General features: G+C 46.1%; 1 protein-coding gene across 2 annotated transcripts; it reads right to left on the minus strand.

The window, feature by feature from the left end:
• Positions 1 to 314: 314 nt before the first annotated feature.
• Positions 315 to 17761, minus strand: LOC120641691 (calcium-transporting ATPase 5, plasma membrane-type). Of its 2 annotated transcripts, none has more exons than XM_039917888.1 (34): positions 17411 to 17761; positions 15230 to 15346; positions 15093 to 15150; positions 14677 to 14777; positions 14473 to 14604; positions 14297 to 14386; positions 13953 to 14022; positions 13670 to 13740; positions 13512 to 13595; positions 13346 to 13423; positions 13078 to 13149; positions 12288 to 12371; positions 12134 to 12216; positions 11942 to 12050; positions 11810 to 11865; positions 11692 to 11734; positions 11535 to 11618; positions 11275 to 11412; positions 10837 to 10902; positions 10648 to 10746; positions 10072 to 10182; positions 9818 to 9985; positions 9640 to 9699; positions 9299 to 9460; positions 8333 to 8449; positions 8085 to 8183; positions 7873 to 8010; positions 2496 to 2596; positions 1694 to 1739; positions 1485 to 1619; positions 1261 to 1368; positions 1080 to 1171; positions 845 to 936; positions 315 to 724 (listed from the first exon to the last, which is right to left on the minus strand). In XM_039917888.1, exons 1-34 carry the CDS (start codon positions 17561 to 17563, stop codon positions 666 to 668), a joined length of 3276 nt encoding a protein of 1091 aa, XP_039773822.1. In that variant the 5' UTR covers positions 17564 to 17761; the 3' UTR covers positions 315 to 665. The 2 variants fall into 2 exon arrangements, with proteins under 2 accessions (XP_039773822.1, XP_039773821.1); XM_039917887.1 differs by having other exon boundaries at positions 330 to 724; positions 10837 to 10905.
• Positions 17762 to 19267: the final 1506 nt, after the last annotated feature.

Here is a 19267-nt window from a genome sequence, read left to right on the forward strand (position 1 = left end):
TTAATACTCCATGCGAACATTTGTCTTTTTGTGAAATTTTGATGGGACATATAACCAAACATGACCCTACAACCCTCTCGCGGGGCGGGCGGCTAGAGGTGTAAGTGGTTGTGCACCTACGACCCTCTAGTTAAAATTTTATACTACTTTTTCAAAATAGATTGTCATTTTAAAAAATAGTATAAAATTTTAAAATAAAAAGTAAAGAAGATTGGAGATACACCTAAAGATCACCCTACTCGCGCCCAATGCCATTGGGGCAAGAACTGCTTCCGGTGCCCGCAGCCACTTCTCAAAAGTTATGACGCCAGCACTGTTACACTACAACAGAGAATAGACATCCGAAGGCACCACATTAGGCATGTCCCATCACTTACGGCTGTTGTCAGCAGCTCACTCACATAAGCATCCGAAATACACTCAATGGCTCGAAGATACTCTGGAGAAAGGGAAACCACCAAGTCTCGAGCCAAACCGAGTTGCATTTCCAGCCACGGCTGCTGATTTCAAGCACCCAGGCCCCAGGGTCAGTTAGATGCTGCTGCGAACTTCCAAAAGCTGGCGACTACCGTGAATATATACAATCACAGTCAGCGGTAATTACAAATCCCAACACGTTAAACCCTAGCAAGAACAGCAAAAGGACCTCCATGCCAACCATCAAATCATACGACGTTTCTATGCTCTGATTTGTTTCCCTTCTCATCAGAGGTCGCATCAGAAGCTGCACAAAAGAAATACTGTCAGGGATGTGCAAGAAATGATGTCAACGAAGCAAGGTCCTTCGTATATTTATTCACTTCTACATGAATCACCAAACAAGAAAGGGGTGGGCAATGCTTACACTGTTTGCTCCCTTTACAGCAGCAAGCAAAGAATTCTCCAAATGGACGTTTGGGAACAGGGATAAGCTTTCCCACGAAAGCCAACGGCCAGCTACAGAGAAATAGAGAATAATCAGGTTAAAAAATTAGAATTAGAATGTAATAAAATTGGCAACATTAGTAATGTAATCACGAGACTAGAAGTATGACAATTTTACCAAGATCACTTATTCAACATGCATAAGAGAATCGTACCTGAAGAAAGCCAGACCAATGGACACCAACCACAGCTGCCAGCTTAGCTCGACTGTTGAGGCAAACTTGCCAAGAAACTCCACGATAAGTGCCTAAATTTAAACAGGAGCAAACATGTGAGAACATTACAGTACACCTAAGTATCACTCTGAGAAAAGGGCAACATTCTTGAGATTTATACCTGAAGTATAAGTGTTATCGCTATAATGCCAATAAAGAGGTGGTTTCCTAAAATGCCCTTGAACATATTTAGCTCATCTGGTTTACGGGAATTGAATTCATTGAACACCTAAAAAACAACATTGTCAGTCCTTACTGCATTTGTTGTATTATCAAATTCCAGAGTCACGTTAGACAAGGCAGAAACTTCTTTTCTGAACAAAAGCTAAAAAAATAGAAACAAACCTGGCAGAGAACAAATGTGTTGAATATGAAGGTGTTTTTCACTTTATCTGCATGTGCTGGGTCATCATTTTTCAACTGCAAGAGGCTTATTCCCTTGAAGTTGAGAGTAAGGAGAACTGAAACTTGAAACAAAGCCTGAAGGAAAAACAAGCCATCAGTAGGACAATCTATATTAAGAATAACAGGATATAGTGGCATATGTAGCATACCATGATAGTCAAGTTTCTCCACATGATATTTGTTATCATTGACTCCCTGAAAAGGCGACGACAAACCATTTAACAAAGGAGAAACTATTTTTGACACCTAATATCAGTACGAGGAGATAAATGCTGACAGAAATTTCAAATGATTGACAATTAGGACATGAACAATTAATATGATCCAACATCTAAAATTATCAACAATCTCATATTTACAATTTTTTTGGGGAATACTCTCTTATAAAAAATGTAGATACATTTAAGCTGTCCTAAACCTTACTTTTTTTAACTCTTAACCATTGATAACTAAAATTTCAAATAGATGGCAACATAAGATTAGTGCTACTAGATTTATCATTAAAAATACTTCATAATTTCCTATTTAAAATAGTATATGTTATAGATATTGCCAGTTGTAGACCATACCAATGTCAATGTCCAAATGGACTTTCAATAGATCAAAAAGTAGTATGGAAGTAAAAAAGATTAGAAGGAAGGTGCCGCACTCCAGAAACCGAATAAGCTAGATGAGCAAATACAGGCTTACATAAGATTAGTGCTACTAGATTTATCATAAAAAATTCTTTCACAATTTCCTATTTAAAATAGTATACGTTATAGATATTGCCAGTTTTTTACCATACCCAATGTCAATGTCCAAATGGACTTTAAATATATCAGAGAAAGTAGTGTGTACAATAACTGAACATATGTAAGTAAAAAAGATTAGAAGGAAGAAGGTGCCGCACTCCAGAAACTGAATAAGGTAGCACATGCAGAAGAATACATCACACGCACAAGAACAAACCTTCTCCCTACTGGGGGTCTCTCCATGAGATGGTTTGTAGGTGGTTCTGTCGCCAATGCAAGGGCCCCCAAAGTGTCCATGATTAGGTTGACCCACAGCAACTGTCAGCAAAGGGTGCCAAAATTAGAATTTTACCCAACATTACAAAGACTACAGCTTGCTCACATCTTTTCAAAAATACTGTCCAGACATGCACAGAAATGAAGAAATCTCTATAAAGCATCTTGCAGTTTCTATTTTTACAGAATTATATGATGACAATAATGCATATTGCAATTCCTTCTGTACAAATACATCCTACCTACGTTTTTAAAGGAAATGATGCTTAGGACAACCTAATTTGTCCATTTTTTAATTAGCTTGTCCAAAACTTCATATTTTAAAGGAGAGAGTATATCGTAAGTCATAACTGTAGGAGAGAATAATTGGATGTATTCCTCCAAACCCTAAGGGTGGGATATATAGTTCCTATACATGGGCTCATATATACACCAACACCCCCCCCCCCCCCCCCCGCAGTCTGAACTACCGGCGCAGCGGTGTTCAAGACTGGACAATAAGAAAATACAAGCTAGAGCGAAACTCCGAGAAGGTCGAGGAGGGTAGTCCCTTGGTGAAGATGTCGGCAAACTGGGAGGTGGTCGGGACATGGAGTACCCGAACATCGCCGACAGCGACCCTTTCGCGCACGAAGTGCAAGTCGATCTCCACGTGCTTCGTCCGCTGATGCTGAACGGGGTTAGTGGAGAGGTACACGGCGCTGACGTTGTCGCAGTAAACGAGCGTGCTCTTGGCGAGAAGGCTGTGGAGCTCCGCCAAGAGCTGTCGGAGCCAGGACGCCTCCGCCACGCCGTTAGCGACAGCCCGATACTCCGCCTCAGCACTGGAGCGGGAGACAACCGGCTGCTGCTTGGACGACCAGGAGACAACGTTGCCGCCCAGAAAGACGGCGTAGCCGGAAGCGGCGAGTGTCCGGGCAGCCAACCCAGTCAGCGTCGATGTAGACCACCAGCTCAGAGGTGGGAGAGCGGTGAAGAACCAAACCGAAGCCAACAGTGCCACAGACGTAGCGGCAGAGTCGCTTTAGTGCCGCAAGGTGAGACTCCCGGGGATCATGCATGTGAAGACAGACCTGCTGAACAGCATAGGTGAGATCCGGCCGGGTGAAGGTGAGGTACTGCAAGGCACCGGTGAGGCTCCGGTAGGCAGTAGGATCAGCCACGGGATCACCTAGATCAGCAGAGAGCTTCGCCTGAGTATCGACAGGAGTGGAGCATGGCATGCAATCAGTCATCCCAGCCCGCTCCAGAATGACGAGTGCATACTGCCGCTGGTGAAGGAACAGGCCAGACGGGCTAGTCTCAACAGTAACGCCCAAGAAGTGGTGGAGCTGACCAAGATCCTTCATAACAAACTCCTGCTGCAGAGAGGAGATAATGCGCTCAAGCAACTGCTTCCTGGAGACGGTGAGCACAATATCATCAACATAGAGCAACAGGTAGGCAGTCTCATCCCCACGGCGGTAGATAAACATAGAAGTGTCAGCCTTGGCCTCGGTGAATCCCAAAGTCAGCAAGAACGTGGCGAACCGAGAGTCCCAAGCCCGAGGAGCCTGCTTCAGACCATAGAGGGACTTGTTGAGCCGGCAGACCATATCCGGACGACTCGAGTCCACAAATCCTGCTGGCCGAGAGCAGTAGACTGTCTCTGACAGAGTGCCGTGAAGAAAGGCATACTTCACATCCAACTGGTGCACAGGCCAGGAGCGAGAGAGTGCGAGCGAGAAGACCGTGCGCACAGTAGCAGGCTTCACCACTGGACTGAAGGTCTCATCGTAATCCACACCAGGCCGCTGGGTGAAATCCCGGAGAACCCAGCGAGCCTTGTAGCGCTCCAGTGTGCCATCAGCCCGACGCTTATGCGTCCAGATCCACTTACCGGTGACCACATTGCGACCAGACGGATGCGGCACGAGGTCCCACATCTAATTGGTAAGGAGTGCCGCGTACTCCTCTTCCATCGTGGCAACGCCAGTGAGGATCCGCCAGGGCGTCGCGTACAGAGGAGGGTACCGGAGAGACCCGCGGCTCTCCCTCGGTGGCGGAGAGAGTCGCGGCCTGAAACGCCATCCGCCGAGTCACCATGGGATGGATATGCCGAGGATCCCGATGAATGACTGGCAGGTGGTACACCGCCGGCTCGGCACAAGAGCGAGTCGGCGGAGGCGGCGGCTCCGGTGTAGGTTGCGGAGGTGACGACTCCGGTGTAGGCGCCGCAGGAGCCTCCGGAGACATAGGTTGCGCCGGTGTTGGCGCCGAACGACGCCGGTACACCTGCACCGGCTCAGCGCCAGTGTCGCCGCCGAACGACGCCGGTACACCTGCACCGGCTGAGCGTACCGCGCAGGTGCAGGGGAAGGCAACAGGGCCGCGCGTGGCGCAGCAGGAGACACCGGGTCCACGCGCGACAACGAGCACCTGGAGGAAAAGGACAAACATGTAAAGGTGGCTGAACCACCGGGTCAGTCGGAAACAGGGACTCCAGCTCAGGGTCAGGAGAAGGTGTGTAGGTGGAGTAGGGAAAATCCGACTCGTCAAACACGACGTGTCGGGAGATCAGGCCGCGGCGAGAGGTGAGGTCAAAGCATCGGTACCCCTTGTGGTCAGTGGAGTAACCAAGGAATACACAATGAATCGAGCGGGGCGCAAGCTTGTGAGAAGCAGTGGCGAAGATGTTAAGGTAACATGTACACCCGAAGACCCGAAGGTGGTCGTAACGAGGAGGGGTACAGAAAAGAGTGGTGTGGAGTGGGAGCAGGAGAAGCAGTGGACGAAAGGCAGTTCAGTAGGTGGCGGTGTGGAGGCTCTCCGCCCAGAAGCGCTGGGGCAGAGAGGCCTGGATCAGAAGGGTGCGCACGTCGTTCGTCGTGCGAATCATCCGCTCAGCCTTGCCGTTCTGAGGAGAGGTATACGGACAAGACATACGCAACTGAACACCCCGAGAGGGGAAGAAGGAACGGGAGGTGGAGTTATCGAACTCACGCCCGTTGTCACACTGAACGGCCTTAATGGTGAGGCCGAAATGAGTGGACACCCAGACAAAGAAGTGGAGGGTGGGGAAGAACTCAGACTTGGCGCGTAAAGGAAAAGTCCAAGAGTAGTGTGAGAAATCATCGACCACCACCATATAGTATCTATAGCCAGAAAGGCTAAGAACAAAAGAAGTCCATAGGTCACAGTAAATAAGATCAAAAGCATGCGTCGCATGCGAAGAAAAAGAAAAAAGAAGTCGAACATGACGACCAAGCTGGCACGCATGGCGGAGGTGCTCAGCAGAAGCCCTAGTACAAAGAACATCAGTACTACGACTGAGCTGAGCCAGGACGTCGCGGCCAGGGTGACCAAGACGGCAGTGCCAGATGGTGGAAGACAGCGTCGCGGCAAAAGCAGCAGACGAAGAAGAAGGCGAAAGTGGTGCAGCGGAAGACGGAAGGCGAAGGGTGTAAAGGGGCCCCATGCTCACACCGGAGGAGTGGACGTCGGAAGGCCGAATCCTTTACACTAAGGCCAGAAAAGTCAAATTCGATGGAACAAGAATTGTCAGCTGTAAACTGACGAATAGAAAGAAGATTATGAACCATCTGAGGAGCAACAAGGACATTGGGAAGAAGAAAAGAACCAAGAACAGAACCCATGGCAGTGACAGCAAGGCAAGACCCGTCACCAACCATGATAGAAGAAGGACAAGAGGGGTGTGGGGGTCGGACAGAAGAGAGGATACCGGCATCTGGGGTGGTGTGGAAGGAGGCACCCGAGTTGGCGATCCACTCGGTGCTGACCGGCGGCGTCAGCCCCATGGCGCTGAAGGGCTGCGCCAGTGCGGCCTGGTCCCACCCCCCAGGCCAGGTCGGTTACTAGCTGGGCTGAGCGGGCGGGGTCCAGAACGGCGCGAACAGGGGAGCAGCACCGGTGAACATGGCCGCCGGCTGGGGCCGAGGACGAGGGCCCTCCCGTGACCCTGAAACGGCCACATCGGGATGCGCCCTGACCATGGGGTGTTGAAGGATGGCCAGGGCGTACTTCCAAGGCCAGGAGCAGGAGCGGGAGCCGGAGTCGGAGTGCCCCAACAGCCTCCACCAGTACCACCAGGAGCAGCGCCGCCAGCACCACCACTACGTCTGCCCCGACAACGACGTCCGCGGCCTCCCCCACTCCCGGTCTGGCCGGTGAGAGGAGCACCAAAGAGGGGGTCGGTCCGGAGTCCAGATCCAGAGGGCAAAGGTTGGTGGGAGGACAGAACGTCGTGCTCGGTGAATGGGACGACGGGCTGAAGACGCTCCCAAGCCTCGAATTTGGCGGCGAGGAGGGCCGCGGCGAGAGCAGCTTCGACGATCTGCTGCCCGCGGAAGGCGGTGGCAGCGAACAGGGCGTCCGGGGGGCATACCGAACGCAGGCCACGCGCGCCATGGGCCATGGGCGCCGCTGGCGCGAGCAGAGGTGCCACGGGGGCGGCCACGGGCGTCGGCGGTGCACCCGACACCCAGGTCCTCCACGAGAGCGGCGCGGCCTGTGCGGGCGCGGCGGCGGTCGACAGGAGTAGCGCCGCGGGCCCGGGCGCGTCAGCGGCGGCCGGCGCGTGCGCAGCGGCGGCCGACAGGAGCGGCGCCGCAGGCTGCTGCGCGAAGACCAGGCCAGCGTGGCGGGCGGGCGCGAAGACGGCGCCCCCGCCCAGGCCCTGCCCGCTCTGGGCGGCAGCGGCGAGGGCCAGGGCGCCCTGGGCAACGGCAGCGGCGAGGGCCACGGCGCCCACGGCGGCAGCACCCAGGGCCGACCCGCTCGCCGGCGCAGCAGAGGCGGCGGGCTGGAGCAGGGGCCACGCCGCGCCTGGGGTAGGGGAGGCAGATCCGGCGCCGGCGGCAGCCAGAGCGTCGGGGACGCCCGTGCCTCCTGCGCCCATAGCCAAAGGGGCGGCGGATCCGGCGGCGGATCCAGCGGCATGGACGACGGGAGGGAAGGAGAGGGGCAGCGACGCCGGCTGCCGGCCGGCCAAGGTGGCGGCTGCAAAAGCAGTGGCACAAGGGGCGGCGGCGCCCAGGCCCTGCCCGCCTGTAGCAGCAGCAAAGGTGGGCGGCGCAGAAGCATAGGAGGGAAGGGGAGGAAAGAGGGAAGGGAAGGAGGCGCCGGTGGCCGGCCAGCCATGGCGGCGGCAACTAGAGGATGGAGAATCTAGCTGATATCATGTAGGAGAGAATAATTGGATGTATTCCTCCAAACCCTAAAAGGGTGGGATATATAGTTCCTATACATGGACCTCTAGATGGGCCTCTATACATAGGCTCTCATAAACACCAACAATAACGGGTAGGATCTAGACAAACCTGAACAGCATTCAGCGGCACATTTCCAGAACTGACAGCAGCAACTACATTGATTATCAAAGCTGCAACGTTGACTGTTAGTTGGAACTGTATAAACTTCTGTATGTTCGCATAAACGGATCGACCCCATCTGACAACCTAAAGCCACAGACAAACATCATCAATTGCAGTGACAGAAGGCTAATAGGAAAAGATAAAGACAGTTGGCGTACCCTCACGACTGATGCAAAATTGTCATCCAAGATAATAATATCAGAACTCTCCTTGGCAACTTCAGTTCCCTGAATGCCCATTGACAGACCAATATCTGCCTGCAAATTCAGAATCCCATAAGTAATACCGAATGAAGCTTCTTGAACATCTTTGGAAGGATGCTTGTTTCATAACCTATCGGAAACTTTATTGATTTTGATGTTCAAAAGGAAGCTTGTTTCATAACATGGAATAGTAATCCACAAACCTCATGCAGTGCTGGGGCATCATTTGTGCCATCTCCAGTAACAGCAACAACGTGACCTCTTTTCCTCAGTGCCTTAACAAGTAAAAGTTTATCGTTTGGTGAAGACCTCCCCATCACCTGTAACCATTATTAGAGAGCGTACTTCAACCAAAAAGGTAAAAGTAGATAGTATATGCAAAGCATAAAGCAAGATTGGTACAAAGTATACAGCTTGAAGATTTATACAACTACAGAAGGGAGAAAGCAAACCATCACAAAACCACGCGTCTTTACATTAGCATCGTTTTGTTCAAATTTTTAGTTCATTTCCGTGTATTTCATGTCAAGATATGGGGTTAACAGCCTCGTCTTGTGCCAGTAATAACTATTACTACAAAATTGTGAGCTATGTTACCCACATGATCATCTTTTTTTCTGCTCTTTTTCAAAGATGGGCCAAGTGTGACTTTAAAAACAAAGCAAAGATGGTCTACACAGGTAAACTGGGGGATTGCCCTTAGGTTGAGACTACCAAACTTTGGTTAATTACAAGACAGCCTATGCAATACTACTAAATTATATCAAGCTTCACAGTGCCACATTTGTCTTTTTCATGGTTCATTTCATCACATCTTATTGCCCCAGTCCATAAGAGTAAGACCATAACCTCCTAAGCCATAAGAAATGTCACAGAATACTAGAAACAAAAAACTTGTGTGTTGCCACAATATTTCACGTTTGGTAATGGTTCACACTAGCACCTATATCTCAGATGGATAAGGCCTGTCACTGACAACTCAGATACGGGCATTAGAGAAAGGAAATGTTACTTCAACATGGAAATAGGTTCCAAAATTTGATCTGAAATCACTCGGCAAAAGAAAAGAAAGAAAATTGATGGATGTCCTAGTAACAACTACCACAAAACAGATTGCAACAGATGATACCAATACAATGTTAGGGCAAATGCACGGAGAATACACGTACAGAGATTTTTTCAGCAGCTTCCTCCCTTTCTAAGTCTGACAGGGCCCGGAACGTCTTTCCTTCAATGATGACAGGCTCGGACACATTGGGATCATCAAGTATTCCACACTCCAGGGCAATGGCTCTTGCAGTTTGAAGATTATCACCAGTAACCATGCGGACCTAAAAAATCAAATAAATAACTGAATAGTGAAGACCAGGAAGAACTTCCGAGTAGGATCTCCAGCTGAAGTAAAGGAATCGAGACTAACAAAAATGTCAGCCTATCTCTCCTGCATGCATCTAGTATAAAGAGATGCAGAAGCCTGGAAATTAATTCACAACAACATACAAAAAAATACCTTAATGCCAGCTGCTTGGCATAAACGAACAGAATCTCGAACTCCAGGACGACAGGGATCCTGCATCAGTAAACAGTCGTGTATTACAGTTAAATTAACAATGATGGTTAAGGCCGCATGCTGACAGCAGAAACTAACAACGACAGCAGTCACCAACACTCCAAAATTCGTTATGTACCTTTATTCCCACAATTCCAAGCATAATCAGATTATCATCAGGCAATTTCCACTCATCCCTCTGATCTTCGTTTGGAACACCATCCATCTCATATGTCCTATAGGCAAAGGCAATACAACGGAGGCTAGCAGCGGCCATATCTTCTATGAACCTTTTGAATTCAGCAACCTGAAACATTGATGACTTAAGACCATACTGCCCAAAAGAAACGAATGACCAAAAAGTTCGCTTTAAAAGGTTGAGCAATAAATTACTTTTTCAGGAGTCATTGAGTGCTTCGAACCATCAGTGTCAAGCCAGCTTGTGCATGAATCCAAAATAATTTCAGCTGCTCCTTTCCAGTGTATATGTACCTCAGGGCCACCCTTCAGAGTAGAAAAATGAAAACTGATTAGACATTGAACTACTCACTATAAACACTGCCAGCTTAACCAAAGAGACACTTGTTAAGGAACAACATATCTGCTCATGATCTATCATTTGTTTCCATAATTATTTTTTTTCTTCAGACTGGCAGAACAGTAGGTAATAATTCCAGATACAATCAACCTATTCTTTCAATAAATAAATTTACTCAATACAAATTAAAACGCATAGTTCCTATAACGGTAATGATTTTGAACAATTAGTACCGTTGGAAGTGCATGAAAACCTACACACATGCACCTTTACATCTGCACAGGGTAAGCACCTAGAAGAGATGCCACCAACCTATCATGGTGGGGCAAATAAACAGTGTAGCACAACATGATGAATCAAAAATCATAACCAGATCAGGTCAGTAAAATTTATCACTAGACATCATCACCGTCGCAGATAATTCAAAATACCAGATGCACTGCAACCCCGCCTCGCTTTTTCTCTGAGTTGAAAGGGAATACATGAAGAATAGAGGACTTCGATCTTGTTTCATTGAATTTCATACCCAGCTGTAAAAATGTGCCAACCATGATTAGCAAGCAATAACAAGAAATTAACCTATAGAACGGATCTAGGTTGAGAATACTATCTTTTTGCACCTTTAGCCCCCAAGAGAGTATAGCCTTTTCTGTAGGTGATCCAGTCACCTCCGGTTCTTGACCACCCTGCTGAGACATTGAACATAAGTCAGTGATCATGCCCCCAACAAAGCAACTTCATGCTGTCCAAAATAGTTGTCAAGCCAGAAACAATCAATTTAACACTGAAAAATGGAACACTAACTTTCCCTCCCATAAGTAATCCACACAGGCATGCATGCGCAGTGAGATTCAGAAACTCATAACAAAAGTTAGTCAGATGCACCTTTTATCTGACCAGTGACCACTGGATGACACATAGGGATTACTGCCATAATTATATACCGTATCCTTACTAAAAACTGAAATTTCAAATAATAACACCATGGTGTAGAACTTAGGGTGCTTGCATATGCAACTATATATGCTTTCCTTTCATCATAAATGACAATGACTTACCTCAGCCTCAAATATGCTTCCAGAAGTGTTCTGCGCGATTCCTTCAACAATCAGTGATGTTACATCAGCAGATAACATCTGAGCATTATCTGGGGAGTCCATCTTCTTTCCACCAAAATATGCCTCAACAACAGTCATCTTAAAATCAACCAGAAAGAAAGAAAATCTAAATCAGGGCCAAGCACATTTAAGAAGTAGCAAAATCTGAAACTTGTATGCATACAGTGGATAACAACTTGAAAACAGTAACAATATTGCACCTGATTTAAAGTCAAGGTGCCAGTCTTGTCACTGCAAATTGTTGTAGCAGAGCCCATCGTTTCACATGCCGAAAGCCTCCTGACCTATATTCCAAACGAAGAGACATGATGCCGGATCAAGTAGACACAACCAAGCAATAGAAAGTTGGGAACATACCAGAGCCTTGTCCCTCATCATCTTGCGCATCGAGAAGGCAAGCCTGATACAAATTAAGCATGTTAAGTGGCTGATTATAGAAGCGAGGACAGAAAACTACACCGCAAATAAAGCTTACGTCAAAGTGACAGCCAATGGTAGTCCTTCTGGAACAGCCACGACCACAATAGTGACCTAGTTACACCTCAAGATGGTGAGACAAACTGTAAACACCAAAGCAGCATATATAACCAGAGAACCCAATACCTACCGCCACTGTGAAGATTCTAACTACTCCACGTATTGTCTGGCCGACACCCATCTTCGCTTTCACGTATTGCACGGAACCGTCAGGGTTGTAAGTATGCCCAGTAAAGTACCTAAAAGAAAACAATGTGATACAGATTGATGTCCACAAACCAAATAGCCAGTTATAGTAAACTAAAATAAAAATTAATCGTACCTGGCCAAAAGTACAACCAAAACTGCAAGGGCAACAGTAAGTCCAACCATTCCAATGAAAGTAGCAACACCATTCAAACGAACCTGCACCAGAACAATGAAGACATGTCAACTCGTATACTCATGCAAAACTTGGTATCACGACAAGAACAAACCTGAAGAGGAGTCTCTTCACCCGAATCTTCAGATATGCTTGCCATTAGCAGTCCCCATTCAGTGTTGATTCCAACGGCGGTTACCTGGTCAGTATTACAACAGTAAGATTAAGTTGAATGTTCCACGCTGTTCTGATCACTGCTAGTGATTAAAGCAGTTATGGTCATACATCAGTACAAAAGTGAACTTGACACTGCAAAGTAATAGCACTCAAAGCTTTTGGCTTACAAAATTGACCTGTTTACAGAGAAGAATATACAGATCCTTTCAGCTCTATTTACAAGTAAAATATTAAAAATGGAGTACCATTCAATTTTTTTTGTTCCACATATATATCATTATAGGTTACTTGCAGAAAGTAAAGAGCAATCACAGCAAAACAGTGTATTATTTAACTTGAAAAGAAGATTCAGCACTTGCTACTCATACCACGTTTTCTATTACACATAGTAAATGAATTCAGAAGAAAGTATATGGGCATGACAGTTTCCAATAATACAGTAAATGGATTCAGAAAAAAAAAACAGTATTTATTTGCCGGCCCATCATCAAGTCAAAAAAGCAATCCACATTTTGGGCATGCCGCATGACACAGTTTCCATTATAACTTCAACCATAATTTCCTAACATATTTATTTACTAAATCAATTAATCTATGCGATTACAGTTTCTCATATAACTTTCATGTTCACAAACTAAATCTTAAATCAATGCCAAAGTTTCAGACATTTGACAGGATTCTTGTACAGAAAGTATTTGTAACTGGGGTGTATGTCTACAGAAACTCACCAGCATTGTTCCATAGCCATCAGCAACTTTGCAACCAGACATTAGAAAGGGTGACTTCTGATCTTTGTGTACCTTCAAATAACCACAATGTAACTGTTATGGCAAGTGGAGCCGGTCTAGGGCCCACGCGGTACTGTTGCGCGTGAACAGTACCGGGAGGGCGACGAACAGGTTCTTCGTGCTATCCCTAGATCTACCATATCAGTAACCGTTTGAGCTTCAGATGTAAAGTATGTTAGTTTCAAGGTTGTGTATCAGAATAACTTACAATTTTACTTTCTCCAGTCATGCTTGATTCATCTATGGAAAGGGAGTGCCCGCTGATAAGGATCCCATCTGCAGAAACCTGGCAAAGAAATTGCGGTGTACCGTTAGAAATCGCAAGCAGATACATGGCTCAAAAATGAGGCTAATTGCTCGATGGCCTTCTCTACCTGGTCACCAATCTTGAGAGGGACAACATCTCCGACAACCAAATCATATATCGATACCATGATTCGCCTTCCACCTCTAACAACCTGAATGACATTATTCACAACGTCATTTGGGATCAACAAACAAATCGATAACAAGATGTGCCTCTAATCCTGACCTCCAGGCGTATGTTCTGTTTTTCTTCATTCAAATTTTGGAATTGCAGTGATTGCTTGTAGTCGCTGATAGCTGAAAAAAAATAAAAACAACTACAGAGTTAAGAGGGGTTTCATTCAGGAGTTGAATATGTTGCTTCAAAACCAGTATTAATTTTGCATGATAAAACTGTTCATATTGCCATGGGCTGTATCATCTATCTTGATGTAATAGAACAGACACAGCTTGTTGTATGACAAAAAACACAGACAGCAGTCATGGAAAAGTAAGATGTAGTGGCACACCTGTAACTAATACAACTAGGAGAACAGCAAAGGCAATGCTCGCTCCATCATACCAGCCTTCCTTTATACCCTAAATACAATCATATCACAGTGTAAAAAAAGGAGTATAGATGAGTAATTCAATCAATGCTAGCTGCCTAACTGGTAAGCAGTTGGACAGATACAAGGAAATAAGATGAAATAGAATGGCTTTGCATAAAAAATGCAAGCTCCCGAAACTAGATGAAGCCAGATAGATTTTAAATAATAGATGGGCAAAAGAACAGAACTCATTCATCTAACAATTCACAGTTGGGAAAGTTGTACAGTTAAGAGAGTCAAAGAACTACAGATGCAATGCCCACCTCTGTTGTTATGCCCAGGGCCAGCGAAACAGCAGCAGCAACCATCAGGATGATTAGTGTGAGATCTTTACAAGCATCCCATACGAAAGCCTAAGAGGTACAGTACAACAGGAGTGACTCAGCCAGAGAACGGAAAGCTATCACATCATAGAGAAATAAAGGAAACCTTAACATACCAGAAAGCTTCTTCCTTTCTTACGGGGATATGTGTTTGAGCCAAATGCATTTCTCCTTGCTGTCAAATCCGTATCATCTCCACCAATCCCCTTCTCCGTATCGGTTTTTAGCATATTAGCTACACCAGAAATCTGTAGAGGAAATTATAAGTTGACCACAGTCCACAGGCAGGTTAGATGATAATGACACCACAATTAGCTCACCCCTCCATATTGTTGCAGAGCGGAGTAGTTATGATCTCTTGTCAGTGCTGTAAGCTGGTCTTCTTTGATTCCGAAGCCAAGTGCAGCATCAGCATATGGCACTGCAGAAGTCAGGGTTGAAGCAGACCATATTTAAAAAATTGCAACACAAGATCATTCAATCGAATAGACTAAGCACTGAATAAGTATCGCCAATACACAACACATAGTATAGTATACAGCAAAGAAGCAAAGTATGCTCCTATCATGTTCTAATAAATGCCCCACCCGGAGTGTTTTATGACATCAAACCATAAGGACCAGGATAAGTGACAGATGAAAAATACTTGCAGATACCTATATTATGCAAAACCATTACGACCAAAGTGTAATCCCTAAAAAAATGTAAGGAGAGAGAGTAATAATTGAAATCATACCTGTAGTTTCTTTAGACTGAACATGGACTTGACCAGCCTCTTTGAAACGAAAAGCAGCCTGAACAAAACAATGTAGGCATAAGCTAATACCAAAACCAAATTTACAGAATAATACTAAGTTGTTTCTAGCAAGATACCCTTATAACGTGAGCCTGTGCGCGAATTTTTCTTCTGATTTCCTCCTTTTGTTCCTCCTTTTTCAAATCAAGTGTATACCTAAAGCGCCTTGATGCATTCAGCACAAGAGCTGCTTGCTGGAATAGTCACAATATTGGGGAATTAGAGATCAAAATTCAAACATATCAAAAGACGGATACCCAGCTAGTGACTCTAGAGAATGCAGATAAAATAATGTCTATACCTTTTTAGAAATGAAAGTTCATTAGCTAACACTACAATACCCAACCGTCTTAGGCAGGACAAAGGCTGTGCTTTACATTTTAATGGACATCATGATATCCTGTGGAGTGCAGACTAGTGCAGCAGTGGTATATATATAAAGTTTGTATTACAGTTCTGCGACTTGGAAATTGTACTGATGATACCAATATCTGTAGGTACATCTGAACTATAATCATATGTGTTCATAAATGGCCTCCAGACAAAAAGGTGAAGCAAGATGCCAAAGAAAAAAAAATATCATACCACCTGTATGCTGCACGACAGTGATGCATAATACAAGGCATCAAGTACTCTAAAGATAGGAAGGACACATCTACTGCCGTAGCCATTCTGAATACCTTGAGGCTGTTTGTCATGCCCAACCATGACCAGAATATCTAAAAATGAACATCAGAATATTTTGTTTTTAAAAAATAAATGGACTATTGACGGAAGTAGCCAGCAGTGTGCATAGTGCCTGTAGGGTCTCTGTGAGAATTAAATCCAACCACCTCTGCGTATTTTAAACATGTCCAGCAAGTTCCTCCAGTTATTAACTAAAATCATGAAAAAGATGCAATGTGGCCCCAGGTACTGTGGGAAGTCCGCATCAGAAAATCAAAATCCTCAGAATAACTGAACAATGTACATTCAGTGGATTGTATTCAAATATATTTTCCCTTTACAAGGCATTGCAGGCTTTGAACCAGGCAAGTTGCAACAATTATTTTTTACGGTAACTTATTCCTAATATAGTTGGGCATTTTACATGGAACAAAAGCAGTCAATCCACCAGCTCAACAGGAAACAATTTTGCATCTCACGCATCCTAGGCCGTAGGGACCATTCAGCAATCAGCACAGTCAAACAAACAGTACTCGAATACTTGTGTCCAATTCAAATGCCGGCATATAACCGTATAAAATTACATGTGGCAGGAATGCACTAACACGTCAACACAGTACACAGCTAGCAATTCGCCGCGTGGCCACTAGCTAGAATATTCTACATCCATACTTCGAAGCAATATATCCGCATTAGAAAATGGTAAAAAGTGTTCGTATCAGGAAAAGAGCAGAGTGCCCCAAATCTAACGCAAGTCCGAGCGCATCAGATGGACGGAACAATTCGACAGTACTAGTATTGAGTATAAGTGAAAGCGCGAATAAATCCAATCGGCGGAGTTCGTCACGGAAAAAGCATCTGCCCAGAATAAAATCTGAAAATCTGGGTCACCACTGGCCGCAGGCCAAATCGCGCTGCGGCGACAACGAAAAAAAGCACCGAACAGGTACGTCCACTCAAAATGCAAAGTGAAAAGAGCAAGAGGAGATGCATCTGAACTTCTCAAAAAGAAGAAAAAAAATAAAAGTCGTAAAAGCAGAATTGAAGCCAGAAACTCCCGAATCTGAAGCCAGCAATGCTAGATGAAGCATCAGCGAGGGGAACATCTAGAAGAGAAACCTCCAGTGAACTCCTGGAACAACCATCAACAGGGTTGAAACCACTAAACCATCTACAGATTCAACCGCGGCTGTAAAATGCTGAGATAAAACCAGAAGTCTGAACCCTGAACTTGTGCATGGGCTATCTAACTGACCAACTTTTTGAAAAATAACCTAATTAGAAAGAGGCACAACCGCACAGCTGAATATAATAATTCGAATTTGGAAATCCCAAACTGCAACTGAAGACGCACAAACGCACGCAGCAGTTCGTCGCAAAACCCAACAAGTTTGACGCCGAACTCGGCCACTGCGAGTCGGATATTGTTCCAGGAAAGCACCCCCCCCCCAACACCGTGAACCAGTCAGATAAAAGCGCAGGTTATCAACACCGTGAACCAGAACAAGTGCAGGTACACCACACTTGGGACATCACATCGCCGGAGCGCACTCGCAGCAGCAAATGACGAGTGGCTGGAGGAGTTAGCTTACCCGCCACTTCTTCAGCCTCTCGACGGGAGCGCCCTTGGCCGGGATGTCGAACGTGTCGCCGTCGGCGCTGAAGCTGCCCCAGCTGCTGCTGCCGCCGCCTCCGCCGCTGCTGCGCCGCCGAACCCTGGCCCCGCCCGACGACGACGAGTCCATCCCGCTCCGCGCCCGCCGACGAAAACCCTAAACCCCCGAGGCGCCGCGTAGCCGGCAGCCCCACCTCCTCCGACCGGTATATATAGGGCACTGCAGGAGAGGAGGAAGCTTTCCCCCCGGCGAGGGGAGAGGAGAGGAGTGTTTCGGAATTTGGAGAGCCCGAGCGGTTTGCTGCGGGAGGAGCGCGGTTGCCAAAACAGCGCTGCCAAATGCGGTGCCGCCTATTAATGGCTTGTGGCCGCGCCGACCGTGAGCTTGCCACGACTCAGCCAGGCGGAGGCATATCCGGTGCAATCACCGAACTGGTGAAAGCACCGTGAAAGCAAATTAAAAAGGTCTTCAAAAAATTCTGAAAAAAATCATGAATGTACATCTCGGTCTACCCCATCTACATATAAAATTTCATGATCAAATTCATCTTACTCTAACAGTTACAAAAAAGACAAATTTGGGCTGCATTTGAACGTTAATGATTGTCAGAAAATTTGTCTTTTTTGTAACTGCAAGTGTAAGATGAATTTGATCGTGGAAATTTATATGTAGATGGGGTAGACCGAGATGTACATTCATGATTTTTTTCAGAATTTTTTGAAGACCTTTTTAGTTTGCTTTCACGGTGCTTTCACCAGTTCGGTGATTGCACCGGATATGCCTCCCAGCCAGGCTGTGTTAGATAACGTGAAATCCAGCAAAATTGGTGCTGCAGTGAACTGCAACACTTTTTATTTACTTGTGGTAAATATTATTTTATCATGGGGTAACTAGACTCAAAAAATTCGTCTTGAAATGTACATCTAAACTATGAAATTAGTTATTTTATTTACCAACATTTCATACTCCATGCATGCGTCTTTTGTACATTTAATGATTCGATGTGATGGGAATTTTAGAAATTTTGGAGGGAGTTGGGGGAACTGAACACAGCCCCAGTGTCTGATCTTCACCGTGTTCGGCTGGTGTACCAGCCTCCAGCCCTACAGTATTTCCCTCGACTAGACAGTCTGAGTTTGAGGTTCTACAGAAGCTCAGGTGTGGTGTTAAACGAGTGCTGAGTTGCTGACCGGCAGGTAGTCCTGTTAACGCAAATCTCGGTCAACACACGTGATCACTCGAACGTGCGAGTCGCAAAGGGACCGAAGAGCAGCAAAGCCACACGGACCGGTTAGACCGGATGAACAAACCGGTCAGACCGGTTTCTAGGGTTTCGCTGGAATCGGTCGTCTCGAGGGATAAATATCACACTTACGTGGTGAAGAGCGGCAAGGTTTACGAGCAAACCAGCAAAGGATAACCAACGTGCTTACGTGACGAAGAACGACTAGTTTACGAGCAAACTAGCAAAGGCCGTCGAAGCTCTCGCCCGGGAGGGACCCCGTCGGGGCGTGAACGTCGCCGGACGTGCCCTAGGTCGACCAGCGAGCTTAGGACGCCATCAATGGCCGTGGAGATCACGATGGACAGCAAGGGAGATTGGAAAAGACTAGGGTTTAGAGGTAAAAAATAGATGTATTTTGTATTGTTCGATTGGGTGTGTCTCAATCGGCCATAGCCCTTTATATTTATAGGGTGGGAAGGTCTGTACCCGTGGGAGGTCAAAAATATGTTACAAACCGACTTAGAATTAAATTACAACTCTAATTCGGACTAATCTGTTAAAAACCGGTCAGACCGGTCCCTAAATCCTGTCAGACCGGACTCCTCGTG

Source organism: Panicum virgatum, chromosome 7K (genome assembly GCF_016808335.1).
Source record: "Panicum virgatum strain AP13 chromosome 7K, P.virgatum_v5, whole genome shotgun sequence".
In the NCBI taxonomy this organism is placed as follows: Eukaryota; Viridiplantae; Streptophyta; class Magnoliopsida; order Poales; family Poaceae; genus Panicum; species Panicum virgatum.

Excerpts from the sequence above, each read along its gene's own strand:
- LOC120641691 (XM_039917887.1), bottom strand. The coding sequence starts at position 17,563 with ATGGACTCGTCGTCGTCGGGCGGGGCCAGGGTTCGGCGGCGCAGCAGC. Across the intron at positions 10,747-10,836 it reads TACTCTCTTGGGGGCTAAAG|CTGGGTATGAAATTCAATGA; the intron begins GTGCAAAAAGAT and ends ACATTTTTACAG. Across the intron at positions 725-844 it reads CTGTAAAGGGAGCAAACAGT|CTTCTGATGCGACCTCTGAT; the intron begins GTAAGCATTGCC and ends TCTTTTGTGCAG.